Source organism: Xenopus laevis, chromosome 1L, assembly GCF_017654675.1.
Source record: "Xenopus laevis strain J_2021 chromosome 1L, Xenopus_laevis_v10.1, whole genome shotgun sequence".
Classification (NCBI taxonomy): Eukaryota; Metazoa; Chordata; class Amphibia; order Anura; family Pipidae; genus Xenopus; species Xenopus laevis.
Window position 1 is genome coordinate 194,468,647 of NC_054371.1, and position 27,739 is coordinate 194,496,385.

At 38.0% G+C, this 27,739-nt stretch overlaps 1 protein-coding gene across 1 annotated transcript in view; it reads right to left on the reverse strand.

Annotated features, from left to right (window-relative positions):
• The window catches only part of LOC108695679 (adhesion G-protein coupled receptor V1), a 208,008-nt gene that overhangs the window by 158,476 nt on the left and 21,793 nt on the right, over nucleotides 1-27,739 (reverse strand). The window contains exons 11-23 of the mRNA XM_041568538.1: nucleotides 27,231-27,357; nucleotides 26,438-26,623; nucleotides 23,484-23,664; nucleotides 21,921-22,084; nucleotides 19,935-20,058; nucleotides 10,610-10,873; nucleotides 10,203-10,329; nucleotides 8,733-8,950; nucleotides 7,744-8,487; nucleotides 6,761-7,134; nucleotides 2,799-2,975; nucleotides 2,188-2,368; nucleotides 49-251 (exon numbers count right to left, since the gene is read on the reverse strand). Coding sequence (XP_041424472.1) covers nucleotides 49-251; nucleotides 2,188-2,368; nucleotides 2,799-2,975; nucleotides 6,761-7,134; nucleotides 7,744-8,487; nucleotides 8,733-8,950; nucleotides 10,203-10,329; nucleotides 10,610-10,873; nucleotides 19,935-20,058; nucleotides 21,921-22,084; nucleotides 23,484-23,664; nucleotides 26,438-26,623; nucleotides 27,231-27,357 — 3,070 coding nt within the window. The remainder of the gene's footprint in view (nucleotides 1-48; nucleotides 252-2,187; nucleotides 2,369-2,798; nucleotides 2,976-6,760; nucleotides 7,135-7,743; nucleotides 8,488-8,732; nucleotides 8,951-10,202; nucleotides 10,330-10,609; nucleotides 10,874-19,934; nucleotides 20,059-21,920; nucleotides 22,085-23,483; nucleotides 23,665-26,437; nucleotides 26,624-27,230; nucleotides 27,358-27,739) is intronic.

Sequence of the window (27,739 nt, forward strand, 5' to 3'; positions counted from 1 at the left end):
TGACCCTTTTCCATTACTGGCAATCTTACTATTTTGTAATGTAATCACCTTATAATCTTTAGGGCTGAATGCTGTCAGGGAGATGGTTCTATAATCAACTCTCACATGTCCTAGGAGTCCTTGGGCACGAACTACTAGCAACTTCACTTGACCTATTTCTTCCTTCACAGATATGGTAGGGACAGACATAGAAGGAAGGGTCATGTTGTCTTCTGGTTTTGGTGGTGAGGCTAGAGAAAACTGCAGTAATCCTGTAAAATGTCAATTGCATATTTTTTGTCAGTCATTAAAAATCGTTTTCACTAGGTCACATGTAATGTTTTAATATTTGAAATTGGTTTGAATTCAATCATTAGCTATGTTAAATGCCCAAGCTACAGTAAAGTAAAATTCAATTGCATTAATTCATGTTACATTCCTAGGGGAAAATATAATAAATGCTATAAACTGAAAAACTAAAAAAAATACATTTTGCAATGTAATATTTTTCATGGAACATTGTGAAATAAGGTGGGTACAGATTGTGTACCAGAAGCCAACAAAATTCTCTGTTGCAGTGTGGACTATGTTCAAAAAACAAGGGCATCACTTGTGAGACTGTAAAGTTTTTATTGTTCAGTGTTTTTGCATTAAAAAGAGGACCAGCTGGTCTCCTGGTGGCAGGAGAGGGGATAGTCCTTCTAATTTTCCTTTCTGTAGGGTTAATGATAATGTGTTGAGATGACAAAAGTAACTGGTTAGAAATTCACGTTTCATTAATCTGCTGCAGAAAACTTATTTTATAGTCCTTTTATGCATGCAATAAGGGACTTTAGCCTACTAGTGAAGCTAACAGAATTAAGGGCTTCATCTTGCATCAGGTGTAAACAAATAAACTTTGGAACAAAGAAGATAAGCTTCAGATAATCAAAAGAAACAGTTATGGGTCTGGATTAATCCTGCCAATGGGGTGATGACCCTAAGGGCAATGGTACACCAGGTTGCTTCTGTGGGCAACTAATCTCCTGTGAAAGCTTTCCCATTGGCAATAATGGTAAAAACCATGTGTCGCTTCAGTCTACAAGGAGATTTGCCCACAGAAGCAGAGATTTATTACTGGCGATTAATTTCCTGGCATGACATTGACCTAACCGGTTATTCCTTTAGATGAGAGAGACTGTGAAACTGGGAAAAATCAAACATATGCTACATACAGTATATGGATATTTCTGCATTAGCCAGGAGAAGTTTACTTTAACAAACATTGTGCTTTCTTCATCCAATATTTACTTCTCCATGTGAGTTGTACTAAGTCTTGGGTGCAGTATATCTGTAACCTTCATTTTTTGAGGGAATTATAATGCTAATGTCAACTGTAGAACATACTGTTTTATGGGGTTGCAGGTAAAGTTATGAATGTCATTTAGAAGTTTATTCCTAGTATTACAAGTGCATGTTGGAAAGTAGGTGGAATATAATGTTCAGAGGGCAAGTTCCAAAAGGTTCTGCAGTGCACAGGAGACTAATTACATGTTTTTGTTTCTGTAGGATGTGTGTTTTCACAATACTATATATCCAAATACAGGAAAAATGACAAATTGTTGTCTCTCTTTGTGGGCTAATTCACAAAATTATTGCTGAGCTTCATTAAGGGGCACATTTACTAAGGGTCGAAGTGAATTCAAAGTGAATATTCGAATTGACAAAACTTTGAATTTCTAATTCAAAGTTTTTGGGTACTTCGAACATCGAATAGGCCGAATTCGACTTCGATTCAAAATGAAAATGCTTTGACTATTCGATCATTCGATAATCTAAGTACTGTCTCTTTAAAAAACTTTGACTTTGACACTTCGCCACCTTAAACCTGCTGAATTGCTGTGTTAGCCTATGGGGACCTCCTAGAACATATAGCCAACATTTGGCTACGTTTTTAGAAGCCGAAGTGAAATCATACGATTAATCGTTCGAATCGTTCGATTCGGAGTACGATCGAAGTACGGTCGCAGTACGATCGTAGTATGATTGGACGATTTTAAAAATCCTTCCAATTCGACTTCGAATGTCGGACTAGCCTATTCAATGGTCAAATTTCGAAGTTTTTTGCACTTCGAAATTCGACCCTTGATAAATCTGCCCCCAGGTGTTTCATTATAAATATTTTTTTTCCAAAACAACAATCAGAAATAATTTTAAAATCATAATTACCATATGGGTGATCGCTTGCAACAATTTTAATATCTTCTATTCTCTTATTTGGATCTATGCTCGCTCCACTGGTTGGTGTGGAACCAATTTTTCCATCAGCAGAAAGAGCATTTACTAAAGTTACACGGAAAGCTTCTTCCAGTTCAGGTATCTCATCATCTACAGCATTCAGGTTTAAAACCTGCCACAGAAATGTGTAATTATTAAAAAAGTTATACCAAGAAATCATAGTAAGAAATTTAATTTTAGGCCTACATTTAAAAAATGTAAGCATTTGTACATGCAAAAGTATTTAATAATAGATTTAAGAGCTAATTCAGTAAGGTAATTAAAAATACAAACAACATAGTATGAGTTTCCAATGCCTATTACCATTACCATATTGATGCCTGTTCTGAGCTTATTTAATTAATTAAAGGTTTTGTCAAACATATCAGGTTTTACATCTACATACATTAGCTTTAGAAATCTAGAGAATCTAGACAGCATCCCTAAAGTGTAAATGTTTTATAAAGAATTTTTTTTACCCTTTACTTTAAAATAAATAAATATTTCAAATGACACTAACCCTTTTATAAGATTATGGGTTATAACACATATCTACTATTTACCATTGATCTTTGGAAAGGACGAAATGTGATATTTCCTTTGCTGCTTGTAAAATCATTAACAGTTTGATTAGGGCTGGGTAAGTCAATCGATGAGATAGAGTAAAACACATACACAGTGTCCAGCGCTCCTCTTGTACGTTCCACAATACAAGATATGGTAGATCCTTCCTCTATGGACTATGAAAAATAGAAAACAATATTAAGGGTTCAATGAACTACCACAAGGTTTAGGTTCCTTCATGTAAAGAATAAACATAACACAGACTCAAATCTTTCTATAAATCATTTTTTATCATTTTTGAAAAACTGCCCATTAGCCAACAATTAAAGGACATGTTAACCCCCACAGCAATAGTTTAATCAGTAAAAAGCCTCACTACATTCTTCACATACCGATTACTCCAGTCCTTGAAAAGCAATCCGCTAAGCAGCTTGGTTGATTTCAGCTTCCTTCTTCTTTCCTCCACGATCTGCCTCTCTCCCCCCTCCCTTCAGAACGAGCGCTGCCACTTGGCGATCTGCACATGCGCACTTTCTAGCAAATAATCTTTCATGCGCAGTAGAGGGAAATCAGCTTTGGCTAAAACTTTCAGCCGCATCATTAGTGAACTGTCAAAGCACGCCTATCCATTTGATCCGCCAATCAACAAATAGCATTGCCGGTTGCTATACAGACTTGTAGATCTTAACTCTCCTCTCCCCCCCCCCCCTTCCTCCAAGCACATATTTCTTCTGCTGACTGCAAGGAGCGGAAAGCCGGAGACTTTAACTATTACACTGCCTTTTCCATAATATCCATAATAACATAGTAACCATAATGTAGAGATCAGACGGGAGGGACCATTGGCGCATGTGCAATACAATCCGGAAGCTCGCAACCCGGAAAAAATGGCCGCCGGGTAAATGCTTGAGTGTACCGAGAAAGAACGCAGTGGTGCAGGGAGCAGGAGGGGAATTTCGGTGTGAAACTAATGCGGTTCGGGTTGGGTTAAGGTGATGTATACAGGCATGCCAAAACTGGAAAAATGGTTGACATGTCCTTTAAGGGCATATTTTTATAAAGAAGTTAGATTATCCCTAATCTAAAAAGGAATAGTCTGTACAAAACCATCTCAAGTACTGTCAAGATGTAAATATTTACATAATATAGTTACTGTTGTCGCAACATGTAGTAGTAACTTTCTGCTTAGCCAGTTTCTTTTATAAAATGAACTTCAGTACTAAACAGTAGATTTGTTCATTTATTATGAACATTATTGTATGATCATTTATATATAGCGCTACATGCCCAATTTGTAAGCAATTTATCATATATTTATTCATACCAAAAACTTTAAAAAACTTATTTTTATTAAAGTTTTCCAATATGATTAGAGAACAAGACATAACACACAAATAAACAAAACAAAAAGGTTAATACAGCTCATTGTTGCATTATACAAGGAGTAATCTCTGCTTCTAAACCATATACAGGTATGGGACCCGTTATCCAGAATGCTCATGACCTGGAGCTTTCTGGATAATCGATATTTCTATAATTTGGATCTAATACCTTAAGTCTAGTAAAATAAGATTTAAACATGAATTAAACCCAGTAGGATTGTTTTGCCTTCAGTAAGGATTGACAATATCTTCACTTGGATCAATTACAAGGTACTGTTTTATTATTACAGAGTAAAAGGAAATAATTTTGAAAAATTTGGATTTTTTTTAATGAAATGGAGTCTATGGGAAGCAGCCTTTACATAATTCAGCGCTTTCTGGATCACGGGATTCCGGATATATATAAACCTATGTTAATTGAGATCACGTATAATAAGAGTTAATGAAGTTCTTCCAAATCTCACAAGCTTTGTGTATATTATGTTTTCTCCTCCCTCCTAGTGGTGCTGACTCAAAATCTAAATTTGTACTCACTTCCTTTATAACCTGTGAGCAGGTTGGTATCTGTTGGTTTTTCCAAGTCTAGCTGAATCTAATAGCTTTTAAAATGTTAAATGTATTTCAAGTGATTTGTTTGTTAAGGCCAGATATATGTTGAATATTACAGCTTCTGGGAGATTCTGTCAGGATTTCTGGGTGACATCAGAAAGAAGCTTTATTATGATAGACCAATTGGATTGTATTTTTTACAGGACCACCGTGTATGTACAGATGCAGCCACTTTGGTTTGTCTGTTTGACACAGAATAACTAAACACAGATATCCCATTTATCTCATTTAACACAGAAAACTGTGTCACAACATCCCATCTAATTAAAGCATTCACCATTGTGAACAATGGTGCTTTGGTATGCTAATGAAAAGGTTAAATGCATTAAATGAGTTAAGATAACTTTAGATAACACAGTTTCTTCAATTAACTCTGAGTCATGACGCATTTAACTCACAAATCCAAGTGGCTTCATCTGTATCATCGCATCTTTTCCACAATTTCTTTAACACAATAATGATGTATCTTGGAACATTTTCGATAGCTTTACTGGTGTTAAGTACTAATTATATAGCAACTTATAGAAGTTTTCTTGATGTGTAATACACTTGGATAGTTTTTGTGTCCAATCTTCATCAGACAATTTTTTCTCAGAATTTTTTCCCACCTCTCCATTGCAAGAGTTTTTTCAAATTGGGTTCTTACTACCAGAACAGAATAACATTGCGCAAGGCTTTCGTGATGTCTGATTTAGATGATATGAAAGTCTCAAATTTAGTTAGAGTGTGACATTTTTCCTGTGGCACAGAATTCAAAAAGTCCCTTAATTGTAATTATTTGTAAAATTTGGAATGTTCTAGAGGTAATTCTTGCTTAAGAGTTTCAAATGTTTTAAATGATCTATTATGTATAGGTCAGTAGACCATTTTGTCCCAGTTGGTTCAAATATTCTAATTGGAGCCAGTGGGGAGGGATAGAATGAATCTATAGGACTTGTTATATATTTCCTCCATGTTTTGATAACAGCTTTAATGGTGAAAGGCAGAGTTTCAAGTATTTTGTGGTTTATGTTGTTTTTTGACCAACTGATTATGATAAGGATGGTGAAACATAGTATTCTCTATTTTTGCCCATGGTTTCTGTGAACTTGAGGTCATAAGTTATGCTGCTTGATGAAGTATATTAGCAATGTAATATACTGTATGTTTTAAACTGTATGTATGTTTTTAATTGTTTTAAATTGTTGTTTACATTTCTGTAAAGTGGTACGAGGAAGGTTGATATTTAGGGTAAGTCCACACAGGGCGTTTTGGGGAGATTTGGTCGCCTAGCGACTAATCGCCTCGTTTTTGTGGTGACCAATCTCTCCTATACGCCTTCCCTGTTCCTCGCCGGGTAAAATGGAAAAACGCCGGCGCTAATCACACGTGGCAGTTCGTTCTCCGAAGTTGCCTCACGAGGAAACTTCGGGCGACTTTGGAAAACGAATCGACGCGTGTGATTAGCGCCAGCATTTTTTCATTTTAGCCAGCGCATATTCAGGGAAGGCGTTTGGGGAGATTGGTCGCCACAAAAACGAGGCGATTAGTGGCCAGGCGACCAAATCGCCCCAAAACGCCCTGTGTGGCCTTACACTTAAGGCTTGAGTTTTGTTTTCATTTATCTTGTAGTAAGAAATATCTCCAAAATATTTTCTAAAATCCATTAATGTAGGGAGGGAATTTACTGGATTAGATAATGTTATCACAATATCATCTGCATAGAGTCCCATACAATGATTTCTAGATCCCATACCAACATTTTGAACCAAACATTTATGATATTTTAGAACTTGTTACCAATCGACCTTGGCACTGCTCAGTTACACACGGACTCATATCTAACTGAAGCCCAACCACCTTGGGATATGCTTTATCCAGTTTGGGGCAGAGAACCAAGAACGCCCAGCCTAATTTTGGAGAGTCAGGTATATATATTGTATGCCCTTACTGCTCTTTCAATAAAAGACTTGTTTAATAATAAATCTCACCTGTGGAATACAGGGTCCAGTGAAGCCAAACAATCCATTGGCATTATCACTTTTCTGGATTCTTATCTCTGAAGTTGTGTTCTCCTCTGGAATCCTAGCACCACCATACACAGATACCAGCTTCAGTATAAAAAGTTCTTCTCCTTCCTCTTCACTGTCATTTCGTGCTGATATGATGAATGATTTGTGTGTTTCTCCTTGTCTGTATTCCAAATATCCAGATGTTGGGTGCAGGTCACTTTTTGCTGGTGTGGCATGAAGTTCAGATATTTCTGCTCGAGATAGTTTCTGAAAATAAAGCCTCACATCTTGGAGCATTCCAATATATCTTGTGTTCCCGCTTAATCCTGCACCTACACGAAGTGTCCCAGGGCCTGATGCAGAAAAGAGTTACAGTTTAATATACATTGATTTGAGCACTTAAAGGCTAATTTACTTTAATGTGAAGGAGGGGCAAAGAGATACAACAAATACCATACAATAAGTATTACCTACTGGTGAAAGTACATAGAAAATAGATTTAAAAAATGGAAACTAATGGGCCTATTTGTTACAATTGTAGATAACATCTTTTCAGTTATTTGAAAAAAAAAATCATATTGGAAAATATAAAAAATAAAATGCTGACTTTTTTCTAATTTAAGTTGTTACAAAATCAACCTAAAATAATTCTGAAAATGTGAATCAAAACATTCTGCAGCGAAAACCTGGTGAGTTTTTGAAAATTAATTTAACATTTGTGAAAACTGAATTTCTTCTCCAAATCAACAAAAAAATGTTTTTGTCTATTCAGGGTGTTTGTTAAATATACTAACAAGAAAATCAGTTGCAATAGCAAAAACCTTTGTGATATTGTTTTCGTGAAACCAATCAAAAGTCTAGGAGCCAAACGATTATTTTGAATAATTGTACCGTCCAACCACCACAACCACCAAAATCTTTGCATACCGTATTACTACATTAATCCCTACAGAAATACATACCATTAATTATTGCTTCACCTTTAAGGCTCTTGATTCCACCAGAGATAGGGCTTCCATCAATATAAAACTCAATAAAGCCATCATCTAATGTAATTAAAAGATGTATCCATACGGTTTCATCAATTAACTTTGGCATCCCAGCCTTTGCGATATAAGTAATGTTAGACCCAAAAGTTGTGTAACAAAGAATTAAAAAAATAAAGGATTCGTTTGTTTCAACTTTCACACCATAATACAAAATGCCATTATCGCTTTCCTTTGATATGACAAATCCATTGGTATTCATCTGTGGTATGACCCAGGCTGAAAAGGTGAAATTTGTCAGAGTGTTGTTCATGTCCCTCATATCATGTTCATCAATAAAGCCAAATGAATCTTCAGCACCATTAAAATATAGTGCATCGGTGCCACTGTAATGACGGCGCTTGTGAGGCTGCAACAGTACAGAGGGTGGGAACAGAGCAAGAAGCAAAAAATCCATCATAGGTGGGAGGCCATTTCTGTATGTGCTTGACAATACTTCCCAGCCGACCCGGACATTCCCATATGTGCCCTGATGTCTCCAAATAGAGAAGTTAGTAATAAAGCTCATGTCATCCTCAGAGTTTACATCTTCTGCTACCTCTCTATTTAGGCTCTCTGGACTTAACACAAACACTCCAAAAGGGTCGTCATTGAAAGGAATCATCACTGTTACATTAAGATCCTTTTTTGCCAGTTTGCCACCAGGACCAGGAGATCCACCTTTTATTAACAAAGTAAATGAATTAAGATGAAACATACAGTATACAGAATATAACCATGAAACAGAGACAAATTGAAAGGAACTTTAGCAGATAGTATAATAAAGGCTGCTATTCTTATTTCTGAAATAAAACAATTTATATTTGAGCATGAGTAAATAGGTTTTGTCTATAAGCTGTATCCCGTTTTCAGATATTCAATAATGAAAAGCTTAATGGTGTTGACTTAAAATTTTGAAAACATACCTGAGATGTTCACCAACATTAAAGTGTAAAACTCATTGAACTCTGGAATAAGATCAGAAATGGCATGCAGGGTAATATACTTAAATTGTTCTCCATCCGTGAACCAAATACTGCCTGACGGTTCATAAAACTCTTGTCCTGGTTGTAAGGTAGAATTGTTCTGAAAAAGCTCCCATTGTAAATACACATTGCCAAAATGACCCCTGTTTCTCACCACCCTGAAAAAGAAAAGCCACAATTATATACACAATTGCAAATAAGTATAAATAATATATTACAATGTGTGTGTATATAATATAATTAATATATACCTGCATGCTTAGTCTAAGGACACCTAAATTGTCTGGTGTTTCCTTGTGTATGGATGTATGTATGTATATCATTAGATATCACTACTATAGCAATAGATTACCATGCTTACATACATAATGATACAGTTAGATAGCTGCTCAAGCTAACAAAATAAAGGCAAAAATAAGAATGTTGCTATTGTAAAAGACTGGGGTATTTCTAATGTCATTCATATTAAAGGACAACTGTTGCATCAACATCTATGTTTGAGATCAGTTTTGTCAATAGGCCACCAATAGTCAGTGTGTATGAGCTGCCACTCACTCATCTAACAATAGCCTTACTGTAAAAGTGGTGGAGGCTTGCAGGACATTTTTTTCTCATGCTGCCCAAAAACAATCTCCTAAAAACTTGGCTTCTACAGTTTATCCAAATTTGTATTTCTTCTTTTAGTTCCAATAATGACAAAGCTCATTGGTTGAAAATATAGAGCACAATATTGCGCAAAAATTAAAAAAAAAAACTATATGTACAAAATACATTTAACATTTTACGGTCTTTTTAAAATAAACTCAGTGTCAAGAAGGGATTAATTTTTGGATTAACATGAATACTGAATCCTTCACCAAAGTTTTGGCAAAATATTTAACAAAACGCTAACCTTAGCATGCAGATTCAAGTTTATGAAAAATACAGTAATATTCCGCCATCGAATTGAAAAAATTAGACAGTCTAAGTTTTTTTAAAATTAAATTTAGCAGATTAAAATCATTCGATCGATCGTAGAAATCATTCGAATCGAACGATTCAAAGGATTTAATCGATCGATCAAACGATTTTCAAAAAAAACCTTTTACTTCTAAAAACTTAGCCAAATGTTGGCTATAGGTTCTAGGAGGTCCCCATAGGCTAACATAGCAATTTGGCAGGTTTAAGGTGGTGAAGTGTCGAAGTTGAAGTTTTTTAAAGAGACAGAACTTCGATTTTCCAATGGTCGAATATTCAAAGTTTTTCCAATTCGAATCGAAGTTGAATTTGGCCTATTCGATGGTCGAAGTACCCAAAAATTACTTAGAAATTCAAAGTTTTTGAATTCGAAAATTCACTTTGAATTCACTTCGAACCCTTAGTAAATGTGCCCCCCAGTGTTAGACTTTAAAATACTATCACAGTTCTTACTTGAAGTTCATTGTTGTCCCTTCTTCAACAGCTTTATCAATGGGCTCAATAGAAAATATACCATTTGGATCATCATTAGCTTTAATAATAACTGTTGCATTTCCATTTCCACTCACAACTGTGTCACCTAAAAAGAAAATTACAAGCATGCTATGGCTTACTCCATGGAGCACAACAAACCAAAATCAGTTGTTCTCTATATTCAAATTAAACTCAAAAAATGGTAAATTTCATTCATATAAATTAGGTAGTAATAGCTGGTTATTAACAGGGTATATGTATTGTAAAAATACTTCCTGTAGGAAAAATTTGAAGGGACTTAAGTTATTATAATATACGGTTCATAGCCTATTGCAACCCCCCCCCAAAAAAACCCATAATTTAATATGTTTTGCAATTTTTATAACCTGTTGTATTGAGAAGCAATATATAAAAGGGCTCATCTGTTTCTGGGATATCATCTTCATTGGTATTAATTGTTATATTGAGCACTCTTTGTCCAACATCAAACACCAGAATATTTCCATAGCTGTAAATAAAGTCTTCATCTTCCGCTCTGGCAACTCCATTGATGGTAGTGTACATGACAGAGGAGACAAAATCTGCTGAGCCATTTCTTACAACAGTGAGGTTTGCACTTTGCCCTTCTTCTACCCAAATCACAACAGGTTCTAAACAGAAAAGAGGTTGACATTTCAGTTACAAAGCACATACTCGCATTCCTACATTTGCACAATTTAAACAGACGTATCTCAAAGATAGAGATGTCGCGAACTGTTCGCCGGCGAACTTGTTCGCGCGAACATCGGGTGTTCGCGCTCGCCGGAAGTTCGCGAACGTCGCGCGACGTTCGCCATTTTGGGTTCGCCATTGTTGGCGCTTTTTTTGCCCTCTCACCCCAGACCAGCAGGTACATGGCAGCCAATCAGGAAGCTCTCCCCTGGACCACTCCCCTTCCCTATAAAAACCGAAGCCCTGCAGCGTTTTTTCACTCTGCCTGTGTGTGCTGAAGAGATAGTGTAGGGAGAGAGCTGCCTGCCTGTTAGTGATTTCAGGGACAGTTGAAAGTTTGCTGGCTAGTAATCGTTTTGATACTGCTCTGTTATTGGAGGGACAGAAGTCTGCAGGGGTTTGAGGGACATTTAAGCTTAGGTAGCTTTGCTGGCTAGTAATCTACCTTCTACTGCAGTGCTCTGTATGTAGCTGCAGTGGGCAGCTGTCCTGCTTCTGATCTCATCTGCTGACTGCTGCAATAACAGTAGTCCTTGTAAGGACTGCTTTTATTTATTTTTTTGTTGTTTTACTACTACTACTACTACTACTACTATAAGAGCCCAGTGCTATTAGTCTAGCAGTGTTGGGGAGTGGGACTGGTGTGCTAATCTGCTGCTCCTAGTAGTTCAGCAGCACCAACTTTAATTTTTTTTTTTTAATATTCATTTTTTTTTATTTTACTTTTTTTTATTTTACTACCGCTGTAGTAGTGTATAAGTTGACCTTTTAGGCATTATTTGCCCTGTAGGCATTATTTGCACAGTGTTTTCTTCAACCCGCCATCTAGCTGTGTGACCTTGTTCACATTCTGTCTAAATATCCATAATATTACCGTCTCCAGAAAAAACACCGGAGTGACTTTTTTCAAGCAGCCATAATATATTTTACGTAATCCGTATCCACCGCTGTAGTAGTGTATACGTTGACCTTGTAGGCATTATTTGCACAGTGTTTTCTTCAACCCGCCACCTAGCTGTGTGACCTTGTTCACATTCTGTCTAAATATCCATAATATTACCGTCTCCAGAAAAAACACCGGAGTGACTTTTTTCAAGCAGCCATAATATATTTTACGTAATCCGTATCCACCGCTGTAGTAGTGTATACGTTGACCTTGTAGGCATTATTTGCACAGTGTTTTCTTCAACCCGCCATCTAGCTGTGTGACCTTGTTCACATTCTGTCTAAATATCCATAATATTACCGTCTCCAGAAAAAACACCGGAGTGACTTTTTTCAAGCAGCCATAATATATTTTACGTAATCCGTATCCACCGCTGTAGTAGTGTATACGTTGACCTTGTAGGCATTATTTGCACAGTGTTTTCTTCAACCCGCCATCTAGCTGTGTGACCTTGTTCACATTCTGTCTAAATATCCATAATATTACCGTCTCCAGAAAAAACACCGGAGTCACTTTTTTCAAGCAGCATTCATATATTTTACGTAATCCGTATCCACCGCTGTAGTAGTGTATACGTTGACCTTGTAGGCATTATTTGCACACTGTTTTCTTCAACCCGCCATCGAGCTGTGTGAGCTTGTTCACATTTTGTCTAAATATTGATAATATTATCGTCTCTAGAAAAACCACTTGAGTTACTTTTTTTCAAGCAGCATTCATATATTTTACGTAATCCGTATCCACCGCTGTAGTAGTGTATACGTTGACCTTGTAGGCATTATTTGCACACTGTTTTCTTCAACCCGCCATCGAGCTGTGTGACCTTGTTCCCATTCTGTCTAAATATCCATAATATTACCGTCTCCAGAAAAAACACCGGAGTCACTTTTTTCAAGCAGCATTCATATATTTTACGTAATCCGTATCCACCGCTGTAGTAGTGTATACGTTGGCCTTGTAGGCATTATTTGCACACTGTTTTCTTCAACCCGCCATCGAGCTGTGTGACCTTGTTCCCATTCTGTCTAAATATCCATAATATTACCGTCTCCAGAAAAAACACCGGAGTCACTTTTTTCAAGCAGCATTCATATATTTTACGTAATCCGTATCCACCGCTGTAGTAGTGTATACGTTGACCTTGTAGGCATTATTTGCACACTGTTTTCTTCAACCCGCCATCGAGCTGTGTGAGCTTGTTCACATTTTGTCTAAATATTGATAATATTATCGTCTCTAGAAAAACCACTTGAGTTACTTTTTTTCAAGCAGCATTCATATATTTTACGTAATCCGTATCCACCGCTGTAGTAGTGTATACGTTGACCTTGTAGGCATTATTTGCACACTGTTTTCTTCAACCCGCCATCGAGCTGTGTGACCTTGTTCACATTTTGTCTAAATATTGATAATATTATCGTCTCTAGAAAAACCACTTGAGTTACTTTTTTTCAAGCAGCATTCATATATTTTACGTAATCCGTATCCACCGCTGTAGTAGTGTATACGTTGACTTTGTAGGCATTATTTGCACAGTGTTTTCTTCAACCCGCCATCTAGCTGTGTGTATTATCGTTTCCAGAAAAACCAACTGAGTTTTTGTTGTTGTTGTTGTTTTTTTAAAAATAATGCCAGGCAAAGGCAGGCCGCCACGCAGAGGCCGTGCTAGGGGCCGTGCTGCTATGCAATCCTGTGGCCCTAGCAAATTGCCCAGTTTTAAAAAGCCAATGACCCTGAACTCCCAAAATGCTGAAGAGGTAGTTGACTGGCTTACACAGCACACCCCATCCTCTACCGTTTCTAACTTTACCACAACATCCTCCTCATCCTCCACTGCTATGGCCACCCCACGTAACACTTCCTCCACCACCGGTGCCCCTTCTTCACTGGGGTCAGAGGAGTTATTTTCCAATGAGTTTCTTGAACTGAGTAATGCGCAACCATTATTGCCAGAAGAAGATGAAGGAGATGAGGACCTTACACCAGATTTAATTCTGGCAGAGAACACGATAGAGATGGACATAATGAGTGATGAGGAGGAGGTCCCCGCTGCTGCTTCCTTCTGTGATGTGTCAGAAGAAATTGATGCATCTGAGGAGAATGATGATGAGGAGATTGATGTTTTGTGGGTGCCTAGTAGAAGAGAGCAAGAGGAGGGTAGTTCAGATGGAGAGACGGAGAGTCAGAGAGGCAGTAGGAGAATAAGACTTAGAAGAAGCAGGGAGGACAGCCCGCAGGGATCAGCAGGGCAACAACATGTATCGGCACCTGTGTTCAGCCGGCCAACGCACCCGCCATTGCCGCCAATACCGCCAACTCCGCCAACTTCTACTGTTACCGCCAGATCGCACACTTCCAAAAAGTCAGCAGTGTGGGATTTTTTTAATGTGTGTGCCTCTGACAAAAGCATTGTAATTTGCAATGAGTGCAGTCAGAAACTGAGCCTTGGTAAGCCCAACAGCCACATAGGTACAACTTCTATGCGAAGGCACATGAGCGGCAAGCACAAAGCACTTTGGGAGCAACACCTCAAAGGCAACAGGCAAACTAAAAGCCACACTCCTTCTGGTCCAGCATCTTACTGCTCTACCTCTGCTCTCCTTGACCCGTCTGAACCACCCTCCACTCCGCCTTCCACCTTGACCACCTGTTCCCATTCCCAGTCATCTGCCACCAGCCAAGTTTCTGTGAAGGCCATGTTTGAGCGTAAGAAGCCAATGTCTGACTGTCACCCCCTTGCCCGGCGTCTGACAGCTGGCTTGTCTGCACTCTTAGCCCGCCAGCTTTTACCATACCAGCTGGTGGACTCTGAGGCCTTCCGCAAATTTGTAGCAATTGGGACACCGCAGTGGAAGGTACCCAGCCGCAATTTTTTTTCTAAAAAGGGAATACCACACCTGTACCAACATGTGCAGAGCCAAGTTACCGCATCTCTGTCACTTAGTGTTGGGCCAAAGGTCCATATGACTACTGACGCATGGTCCTCCAAGCATGGTCAGGGCAGGTATGTCACCTACACTGCCCACTGGGTGAACTTGGTAATGGCTGGGAAGCAGGGAATGGGTAGCTCAACAACAACAGTGGAGTTGGTGTCACCGCCACGGATTGCACGCGGTTCTGCCACCACCTCTACTCCTCCATCGCTCTCTACCTCGTCTTCTTCTTCTTCTTACTCTGCTGCTGGGTCCTCCTTCTCCTCCTCCACACCTGTGCACCCCCAGCTCCCCCTAGGCTATTCGACGTGCCAGGTACGCCGTTGTCACGCTGTCTTGGGGATGACGTGCCTGGAAAGCAAAAACCATACCGGATCTGTACTCCTGTCATCTCTGCAGTCACAGGCCGATCGGTGGCTGACCCCACACCAACTGCAGATCGGAAAAGTGGTGTGTGACAATGGAAGCAATCTGTTGGCAGCGTTGAGACTAGGCAATTTAACACATGTGCCCTGCATGGCACATGTGTTAAATTTAATAGTCCAACGTTTTGTCTCCAAGTACCCAGGATTCCAGGACGTTCTCACCCAGTCCAGAAAGGTGTCGGCCCATTTCAGACGTTCCTACACAGCCATGGCACGCCTTGCTGACATTCAGCAGCGCTACAACATGCCAGTCAGGCGTTTGATTTCTGACAGCCAGACTCGCTGGAATTCAACGCTCCTTATGTTGGAACGTCTGCTGCAACAACAAAGGGCCGTCAACGAGTACCTTTTTGAACTGGGTGGTAGGACTGGATCTGCACAGCTGGGGATTTTTTTCCCCCGTTACTGGGTGCTTATGCGCGATGCCTGCAGGCTCATGCGACCTTTTGAAGAGGTGACAAATATGGTCAGTCGCACCGAAGGCACCATCAGCGACCTAATACCCTTCGCTTTCTTCCTGGAGCGTGCCGTGCGACGAGTGACAGATGAGGCTGTAGACCAGCGTGACGAGGAGCTGGAAGCGCACGATTTCTGGTCGGAATCACCAGAACGAACCCAGGCACCTGCTGCAACGCAGGGAGAGGTGCCAGAAGTGGAGTCAGAGGAGGAAGGTGGCTTTGTGGAGGAGGAGGAGGAGGACCAACAGGAGCAGGCTTCCCAGGGGGCTAGTGGTGACCTTTTGGGGACCCCTGGTCTTGTACGTGGCTGGGGGGAGGAGACCGTGGATGATGCAGTCCTTGATAATGAGGAAGCGGAGATGGATAGCTCTGCATCCAACCTTGTGAGAATGGGGTCTTTCATGCTGTCATGCCTGTTGAAGGACCCCCGTATCAAGAGGCTTAAGGAGAAGGACCTGTACTGGGTCGCAACGCTACTAGACCCTCGGTACAAGCATAAAGTGTCAGAAATGTTACCAACATACCACAAGTCCGAAAAGATGCGGCATTTACAAACCAGCCTGCAAAACATGTTGTACAATGCTTTTAAGGGTGATGTCACTTCAGGAACTCATCAACATTCCAGGGGCAGAGGTGCCAGTAATCCTGCCACGAGCACACCTGCAAGGACAAAGCCCTTTGGCCAGTCTGTAACGTCAGACATGCAAATGTTTTTCTGTCCAAGGCAGCGCCACAACCCTTCTGGATCCACCCTCAAAGAACGCCTCGACCGGCAGGTAGCGGACTACCTGGCATTAACTGCAGATATCGACACTCTGAGGAGCGATGAACCCCTGGACTACTGGGTGCGCAGGCTTGATCTGTGGCCAGAGCTGTCACAATTTGCCATGAACCTCTTGTCTTGCCCAGCCTCAAGTGTGCTCTCAGAAAGGACCTTCAGTGCAGCAGGAGGGATTGTAACTGAGAAGAGAACTCGCCTAGGTCACAAAAGTGTCGATTACCTGACCTTTATTAAAATGAATGAGGGGTGGATCTCGGAGGGTTACTGCACGCCGGAAGACTTGTTCTGACTTCTATGCAGCTGTCCTTCTCTTCAAGCCTCATGACTCCACACACAGCTGTCCTTTAGCGTCCTCCTCCTCCCTCCGCCACCGTTACAAACTAGGGTGCAAACCCTACTGGTTTAATTTTTTCTGGCCTCTGTGCTTCAGTGGCTGCAACCAAAAAAACTGGGCAAACAATGTCTACAAGGTCAACGTATGGCAAAAAATGACTATTTTCAGCATTTATATGGCATATTTTTTCTGGCAACTGTGCTTCAGTGGCTGCATCCAAAAAAATGCATATTTTCTGCATTTATATGGCATAATTTTTCTGGCCTCTGTGCTTCAGTGGCTGCAACCAAAAAAATGCATATTTTCTGCATTTATATGGCATAATTTTTCTGGCCTCTGTGCTTCAGTGGCTGCAACCAAAAAAATTTATATTTTCAGCATTTATATGGCATAATTTTTCTGGCAACTGTGCTTCAGTGGCTGCGACCAAAAAAATGACTATTTTCAGCATTTATATGGCATATTTTTTCTGGCCTCTGTGCTTCAGTGGCTGCGGCCAAAAAAACTGGGCAAACAATGCCTACAAGGTCAACGACGTTGACCTTGTAGGCATTGTTTGCCCAGTTTTTTTGGCCGCAGCCACTGAAGCACAGAGGCCAGAAAAAATATGCCATATAAATGCTGAAAATAGTCATTTTTTGCCATACGTTGACTCAACGTATATGGCAAAAAATGACTATTTTCAGCATTTATATGGCATATTTTTTCTGGCAACTGTGCTTCAGTGGCTGCGACCAAAAAAATGCATATTTTCTGCATTTATATGGCATAATTTTTCTGGCCTCTGTGCTTCAGTGGCTGCAACCAAAAAAATTTATATTTTCAGCATTTATATGGCATAATTTTTCTGTCAACTGTGCTTCAGTGGCTGCGACCAAAAAAATGCATGTTTTCTGCATTTATATGGCATAATTTTTCTGGCCTCTGTGCTTCAGTGGCTGCAACCAAAAAAGTTTATATTTTCAGCATTTATATGGCATAATTTTTCTGTCAACTGTGCTTCAGTGGCTGCGACCAAAAAAATGCATATTTTCTGCATTTATATGGCATAATTTTTCTGGCCTCTGTGCTTCAGTGGCTGCAACCAAAAAAATTTATATTTTCAGCATTTATATGGCATAATTTTTCTGGCAACTGTGCTTCAGTGGCTGCGTCCAAAAAAACTGGGCAAACAATGTCTACAAGGTCAACGTATGGCGAAAAATGACTATTTTCAGCATTTATATGGCATATTTTTTCTGGCAACTGTGCTTCAGTGGCTGCGTCCAAAAAAACTGGGCAAACAATGCCTACAAGGTCAACGTATGGCAGTTGTTTAAAGAGAACAGCAGATTACTAGCCAGCAAAGCTACCTAAGCTAAAATGTCCCTCAAATCCCTGCAGACTTCTGTCCCTCCAATACAGAGCAGTATCAAGCAGATTACTAGCCAGCAAACTTACTATCATCTGTCCCTGAAATCACTAACAGCTCTCCCCCTACACTATCTCTTCCAAGCACACACAGGCAGATTTTTCAGATACATTTTTGCCCTTGATCCCCCTCTGGCATGCCACTGTCCAGGTCGTTGCACCCTTTAAACAACTTTAAAATCATTTTTCTGGCCAGAAATGTCTTTTCTAGATGTTAAAGTTCGCCTTCCCATTGAAGTCTATGGGGTTCGCGAACCGTTCGCGAACCGCTCGCGTTTTTGCGCAAGTTCGCGAATATGTTCGCGAACTTTTTTTCCGACGTTCGCTACATCCCTACTCAAAGATTTATAAATACCCACATTTAGTCAAATAATGCAGTTCCCCAATCCCAAGTGCCTCTTTATAAATCCAAAACGAATAAAACCAGTATATCATAGTTGCACATAAATATAAGGTATGTGCTGAAGTACACTATAACCATATATAATGTAATTATGTTTTACATAGCTCTGACAGTGGTAATTGACAATACACATATTTTACTGAATTGACTATTTTATTTAAGCTCTGTGCATATATATATATATATATATATATATATATATATATATATATATATATATATATATATATATATAAATGTCCAGTTAGTACCCGCACTCTTTCCTTTACAATTTCGTGGGTGCAGCGGTCAAAATAAAAATATGTAGCCTTCAAGAAGGACCAGCACTCCACTTGTTCAGGTGATCAAAAAATCTTTTATTTCACATCAAGCGTGTATCCAACGTTGGGCCTTTATCAAGGATAAAGCACAACTTTCCTTTGTTTGTTATAGTTTATACAGGAGCAGTGACCAGCTCCATGTTGTAGCTCCCACCCTTCCCAGCTATAGTCAGGTGATCCCACTGGTGTCTAATAAAAGGGCAGCCAAGTATGGAGGTTTACTTTGGAAGCAGCTAGTAAGTTGCAGGTAAAACCTAGTCCCTTTGTAAAATGTATAATGAAGCAATAGAATTTTTAATGAATCAGATGAAAATTAAGCGTAGGACTGGCCAGATATGGGATGACTTTGACGTAGTTGGCCAGCTTAAATATATTGCAATATATGGACAAACAATCACTGTTTTGTTTAAAGGGTAAGGCATTTTTCAGTAGCAGTATGCACAAAATGTCGCTGTCTTAAATATATTGATAATGGGTTGAGTGCAGAGGACTCTTGTGTTTGACTATATGTATTTTGTGGTCACAGCCTCATTGCACCCCCGCCTAATGGTTTTAAAAAATAGTGGTGAGCACAACTTTCCTTTGTTTGTTTTATATATATATATATATATATATATATATATATATATATATATATATATATATATATATATATATATATATATATATAATGTTGATCAGGGCAGCACTCCACCTCCAAGGAATACTAAATAAGACCAGCAACACCGAGATTTCTTGTGATAGAAAAAGAAAAACATGTAAAGCACTTTTTAATACATTCTTTTTCTATCACAAGAAATCTCTGTGTTGCTGGTCTTATTTAGTATGTATATATATATATATATATATATATATATATACAGTATATATAGTGATTTCTTCAACGTATAAGCCCGATACTTGAGTGTTCCACTTGACATCTCAAGTTTGGGGCAGAAATGTTGAATAAATTAGATTATACTTAACCTATGAAACAATAAAATGGATTACCTTCAAAGAAAACAGCATCGTCATTTTTGATTATCTCTAACTTTGCAGTGATCATACTACCCAATCTGGCGCCACCAGCAGCATTAAGAAGGTTGAGTGTGAAGGATTCCTTGGCCTCTTGGATCTAAAGGGTATAATATATGCAGTGAGTGAACACACAGCTGTGAGACTGTAAATGTTTACTAAAAAATCTAAATGTGATATCCAGAAGATGCCTTCAACACTATTTAATCTATAAAGGAGAACTAAAGTTTAAAAAAGAATGGTATGGTAGAAATGCCGTACATTATGTTTTGGGCTTCTGTACCAGCCCAAGGCAACCACAGCCTGTTTCTCCAAAGATGCCCCCAGTAGCTCCCCATCTTCTTTGCTGCTGATTCACTGCACATGCTCTGTGCTGCTGTCACTTGCTGAGCTTAGGGACAGATTTACTATAGTATATACTGTATATATATATAAATGTCACAATACAAGGCTGTATCGTAATTAATTCAGATTCTCAATATATGGCACCAAAACCATCGCAATAGCATCAGACTTTAATAATCAGCCCTGTAGCATCAGCTCATATGACAGACAAACCTCATTTTCTGATTTGTGACGACTCCTAAGCTTAGCTTCTCAACAGCTGTCCAGAGCACACGGAGCACGTGTGTGTGTCACTGGATACAATTGGATATATAGAGTCTCTGGGACACAGCCTTTCCGTAATTCGGAGCTTTCTGGATAATGGGTTTCCGGATAACCGATCCCATACTTGTATTTCTATCCATATTTGTTTTAGTCTAATTTAATAAAGCTAAATAAACTCCAGCTCCCAGGGTTAAGAGAGGGAGCAATAAGAGTAACACTACATATATAGTAGTTTATACTCACACCTTTGTGTAGACGTGCATATACTGTATAGTATATAATATATATACTATTTGCAATATATCTCACAGCTGCACTATATGTTATGTTATGTTACAAAAACAAGTTAAGTATTCCAATGATTTATGAAACCTGGAATGATGACCTAGCTGTTTCTAAGGGTGACACAGCTCCTTATAACTTTGAACGTTGCAATGAGGTTATGGCCACAATGTATGTAGTGCTTCTCTTATTGCTTCTTCTCTGCTCTCCAGGAGCTGGAGTTCAATTTTAAAGCTTTTCAAACACAAATGTACATGTTCTTTTATAGAAAATATGGGCCCAGACGTAGATGAAAAAAAATGTCCATATACTACTATGTCCTGTGTGCTAAAGTGCTTTAAAATTTGTTCTATGCAATGGCCTTCAAATCTGTGTCCACATGAGCACATGGTTTAAAGGTAACATTTGCATTATCTGAATTACACAGTGGGTTTGGGATATTTATAAACATGGAAAAGGGATGGGGTATAACTCAGCCTCTGAATTAGAAACCCAGTTGAAATAAGGAAATTCTTCCATATCACAAGCATGTAAAAAAAGCCTAAAGAGTTGTTCCAATTTCCAGTAAGAAACAGACAAAATGATTGTTTCACTGATTTACAGCGATTGGACATCTGACTAGTTTAGTTACGGGGTATGTTATGGAATCATCCTTCCTCTCTCTGTGGTAAGTGTATATTTTTAAGACCTATTTATAAAAATTAAAATTTGTAAATTTCCCAGTTTCTTTTTCATTAGAAAGAAAATCGAAAAACACACAGAATTTAAAAGCGTGCTTATGTATTTAAAAACTCAGTCACTTATAAATGTGAAAAAACGTGACCACAACTCAGTCGCATTCTGGTTATCTGGAAAAACTCAACTTTAATAAAATTGCTTGAGTTTTTACATGAACTCACCAGCTAAATTCTTATATTCCAGTTGTTTACACTTAATACATTTCGAACATTTGAGTTTCAGAAACTTTGAATTTGTGAGATTTAGAGCAAAAAAATCCCTCTCTGTAAAAATGTGAATGTTAATAAATCAACCCCTTTGTGTACAGAATGTTAATCTTGGCAGATTATTTACCTCATCAGGCAGGGATGAGATGGTGATCATTTTGTATAACTCCTTATCCTGGAAGTAAAGTATTCCCTGAGTAGGATAGACATCATTAGTGGAATTTGGAATGATGGCCCAGTTTACATTTATGTTTCCAAAGGTTCCTTGCTTCCTTATAACTTGAAATGTTGCTGTAAAATGCAGAAAAAAAAGTACACAGATTAAAAGAGGTAAAGCACACTGATCCTATGTGGGAATTTGATCTATACAAAAAGTTTACAACATTGAGGGGCAGATTTACTAAGTTCGAGTGAATTTTCGAAGTACAAAAAGTTCAAATTTCAAAGTAATTTTTTGGATACTTCGAACATCGCATAGGATACTATTCGCTGGAATATTCTCTGGTGGGTCTGTACTCTTGGAAGGTCCCATGTTATTACGTTATGGAACTCCTTACCAATAAAGGATTAATGATCAGTTGGATTTAGAAAAGGACATTTAAATACATTAAGGGGCCGATTCATGAAGCTCGAGTGAAGGATTCGAAGTAAAAAAACTTCGAATTTCGAAGTGTTTTTTGGGCTACTTCGACCATCAAATGGGCTACTTCGACCTTCGACTACGACTACAACTACGAATCGAACGATTCGAACTAAAAATCGTTCGACTATTCGACCATTCGATAGTCGAAGTACTGCCTCTTTAAAAAAAACTTCGACCCCCTACTTCGGCAGCTAAAAGCTACCGAAGTCAATGTTAGCCTATGGGGAAGGTCCCCATAGGCTTGCCTAAGTTTTTTTGATCGAAGGATATTCCTTCGATCGTTGTATTAAAATCCTTAGAATCGTTCGATTCGAAGGATTTAATCGTTCGATCGAAGGAATAATCCTTCGATCGTTCGATCGCAGCATTTGCGCTAAATCCTTCGACTTCGATATTCGAAGTCGAAGTATTTTAGTTCCTAGTCGAATATCGAGGGTTAATTAACCCTCGATATTCGACTCTTGATGAATCGGCCCCTAAATAAAATTACCAGTGATTAGTGTGTAATTATGTGACTGCCAGACTTTTTACCAAGTAGAATCCACCCTAGAAAGCATCTGGTATAGAGACAGAAGGAAAATGTCAGATTTGACTAACAACAACTTCGGTGGATGTATAAATAAGATCAACATTGTCTAAACCTATGTAAACCTATCTCCCTAGCTTCTCTAGTAACAACAGCAACAAACAGACATAACGTACTCACTTTGGTTTTGTGAAGGACCCAAGTTGGTTTGTGAGGAAACTTTGGGCTATTTTGCAAAATGAAAGGATTGTGTATGGTTTCCCATTGGCAATTTACATTACTGCCAGTGTGAAAGCATTTTCTGGAGAGCAGATTTATCTTTGGCAACTAATCTCCACGTGTTCCTTAATATGTAATGTCTCCCTTAATATTTAATGAATAAAAAGCACAGCCATCAGTCCAAATCATTTCTATAAAACACTGATGTGCATGGTTATGGATCATCTTTATCAAATATTTGTAAAATATTTATTTTTTATTCACACGCTTCTCAAAACAGATGATTAACATTAAACAGTTACCATTGTAGATTTCATCTCCTTTGCTTTCATTTAGACTCATGACTATGCCATCCGAGGGGAATTCAATCACTCCATGGGGATCATCGTTTTTTAAAATAGTTATGTTCACTGTCTTGGCTTCTCCTAACGTGGTTGGAAATTCACCATGACTGCTTAGTACCACAGAAAACATCTCATCCAGCTAAAACAGAAACATTTAGAAAGAAATTAGTGAGCAAACACAAATAATTGCCATAGGAAGTGAGGAATCTCCTGCCCAGATATTACTGTGTAATAATTCATTACAGCTCTGGGACCTGTTAACCAGAATGCTTGGGACCTGGAGTTTTCCAGATAATGGGTATTTCTGTCATTTGGATATACATACTTTAAGCCTATTAAAAATGATTTAAACATTAATAAAACCCAGCAGGATTATTTTGCCTCCAATAAGGATTATTTAAATCTTAGTTACAATCCATTATAAACTACTGTTTTATTATTACAAGAAAAAAAAAAGCTTTTTACATTTTGAACCATTTGATTAAAATGGAGTCTATTGGAAATGGCCTTCCTTTAAATAGGAGCTTTCTGGAAAACAAGTGTCCAGATAATGGTTCCCATAGCTGTGTGTCATAACACACAGAATACAGAATGTTAACCAATTGCAAGTTTTGTTAGAATGTTGCTGTCCATGCCACACTAAGGGGGTTATTTACTAAACTTCAGTTGAGATAGTTTTTTTTTCAAAAACTTACATTTTACGAGATTTATTAAAAGATTTGGGAAAGAACTCATATGATTCGGGTTTTCTGTCAATTTTATCGAGTTTTTACCCAAACAGAAATTTTTTAATAATAAATAAGGTCAAAAGGGTATTAGAGTTGGTCATGTTTTTTTTTTTTTAAATGAGATAAATTCATATTTTAGTAAATAACCCTTCCAAAATTAATTATAATGTGAACGGACCATTAAATAAAAAATGAAGTCCAATTGCAAGTTGTCATAGAATATTGCTGTCTACCCGTGTGTAAATCTTATGCGTTTTTGAAAAGTGTGTATAATCTTTTACTTTCGGATGTAACACTCTCCATGTATCAACCAAACATAACTCTTCCATTTTTTGCTTTATACTTTTTATTCCCTTATAGGATATATGACTTTTCCCATTGGAAGAGTCCATTACTGGATTAAACATCAGATTAAGATCCCCTCCCATAATTACTAAGCCTTCTTTAAAATTATTTAACTCTTCTAAAAACTTATTTAAAAATTTCACCTGGGCTGTGTTGGGCGCATACACATTTGCTACAGTTATTTTAAATGCCCCTAGGTTCCCCTTTATCATAACATATCTACCTTCCTTATCTATTTTCTTCTCTTGTAGTTCAAACGGTAAATCTTTACATACCAAAAGTTAATTTTAAGGTGTACAGCCCCTTACATTTCTATAATTTTAAAGTCATTTAGCAATATATGTCTTAATATCATAACACCATGTATTTAATAGTAAAAAATAGCGATGAGTGAATTTTTTCGCCAGCCATGGATTCAAGGCAAAATTCTGCATTTCACCATCTGCAAATGTTTTTTCCAAACTGCAGCAAAAATTCGCCACGGGAATATTTGCCGCACTAAAAAAGATGCTGAGACAAAAATGTCACAGAGACAAAAAAGTCGCCATAAGAAAAAACACACATTGGCTATAATGCATTTGGACAAAAAAGTCATAGAGACAAAGGGGGTTATTTATCAAGGTCCGAATTTATCTCAGTATTGGCTGCTACAAACTCCGATCTAACCCGCTCGGGTTTTTAAAGCATATTTATTATTACATTTTCCCGAAACGTTGCTTTGCGGGAAAAGTTCTGATTTCCACGATTTTTTCGTGAATTTTCCCCGAAATATCCGAAAACATTGTGAAATTGCCCGAAACCCCCGACACAACCAAAATTCAATGGGACTGTTCCCATTGACTTTTATGAAACCTCGACAGGTTTGAGATGCCGTGTTTTTATAGTCGGGCTTTTTAGCCCTCTGGGTTTAATTTTTAAAAGTCAGATTTTATTAAAAAAAAATCACAAATTTTTCGGATTTCGGGGAATTTCAGGTATTCGGAGCTTAGTAAATAATGCCAAAAAAGTTGCCACAAGAAAAAACTCCCATTGACTTTATGCATTTGGAGTGAGAAAAATTGTTGTGCGCGTAAAAAATTTTAACAGTAAAAAAATTTGATGCGTATTGACTTCAATGCATTTCGCAAGTTTTTCACCATTTAGCAAATTTCTTCACTGATTCGCTCATGGCTATTAAAAAACATTTACACAGGGGGGATGGTATCAAGGCAGCTATCCCTGAGGGCAATATTATGTTTAGACAAGAGGTAATGAATGTAATCCAAAGCAACTAATACTTAAATAGTTTTCATTTACAGATTTATACTCAACAGTAGCAATGTATTCCCATTATTTTATACAGTTCTTGGCTACTGTACTACGTGCTACACTTTTAAATGCTATTCATGTTTTCCCTGTAGTCAGGGATAGTGATACCATTTCTCCATTCTCACATTATTTCTGCTCTGTAAGGCTTTACCCTTAACAACAAAGAGTGAGAAATAAATTTAGATTGAAATTCATATGCATCTCACATGTAGCACTAGAAGCTGATAACAAAAGGCTCGGGAGCCTCTTCCTTAGCTCCGTCTATAGCAAACTTGTCTAATTGGCAAATGATTGGTTCTTTATGCTAAAGAGGTGTCAAGGAATTTTCACACTGTTATCAATCCTGTGTGATGTGAATAGTGGTTCACAGCTTCTTAATAACCACTTAATCACGTATAACATCCTTTCTAGGAAGTTCCCGAGCAGACAACCTCTTTTAGAATTCTTTAACTGCAAGGTGTGGAGAACGTTAACTGCTGTGCAGAAAATTAGGAAAAAGAAGAGCCACTAAGGAGTGAAGAAGTGTAATACCTCTGGTATGTCGTCCATCCTTGTTAACAATGTAATTACTATCTCCTTTTCACCAGACTTAAACTCCAAGATCCCAGTGTTTCCATAGAATTCATTGCTGTCCTTTGGTTCTACAGTGTAGCGCAGAAACTGCTGAACAAGTATACCCTTCGATCGGGAAATTCTAAGTTCAACTGAATCTCCTTCCTGGAGAAAAAGAGAAAAAGCCACAATACAAACATAAATTATCATTAAATGATAACTGTCAGGCATTAACATAGGAAAAGTAACTGTTAGTATGTTACACATTGGCTAATTAATAATTTTAAGTAATTAAGTAATTATTCAATTGGCCTTAATTTTTTATATGTTGTTATAGTTTTTAAATTATTTCCCTTCTTCTTCTTCTGACTCAGCTTTCAAATGAGGTTCACTGAAACTATAAAAAACAAATGCTCTGTAAGGCTTTAAGGTTTACTTCGAATCGAAATTGAGGCCGTAGTATCCTATTGGATGATCGAAGTATCCAAATAAATTACTTCGAATTTTTTTACTTCTAAAATTCCCGCAAATTCACTACGACCCTTGATAAATCTGCTACTAACTGTAAGAGAGACTGGATCTGTGCTGGACAAAGATTGTTTATAATCAGAAAATATTCCAAATAAATCTGTGGATCTGTAAATCTGGTTAACCTTTTGTAGACTAAACAGTTATAGTACGTTTCTAAAAATTGGAAACAGTAACAGATTTGCTGTGAATGGCTCCAACTTGCACTAATGAGTATTCTCATAATCGCTATTATTATACTTACTTTTACGTAATAAGGTCCTCTGGAAGAAGGAGAATATTCAAACACCCCCCCTGGATCATCATTTTGTAAAATGGTCAATTCACAGCTGGTAAATCCTGACTTCAGAATGTGATTTTCCACACTGACCCTTGAAAGTATTTCAATTAGAAGTAATGAGATAGCGACAGGAATTTATTTGCGAACCAAGTGCAAAACAAATTAAGAACACAGCAGTATATTTCAGACCAATGATTGGCAGATGTTACCTTGAAATGTAATTATCATGATAAACAGTTCTAGGGGCCATCGGAGAGGTTATTCGACTAAGTTAGCTACACTTTATTTCCCTAATAGTGATGAGCGATTCTGTCCTGTTTCATTTTGCCAAAAAATAGCAAAACAGCATAAAACTGTGTAATGCATTGAAGTCAATGGGCATTTTATCGTGGCATAAGACAAAACCGACAATATTTTTGCAGAGTCTATGGCTGTTTTTCCGTGGTCAAAAAGTCATTCACTATTCCCTAACT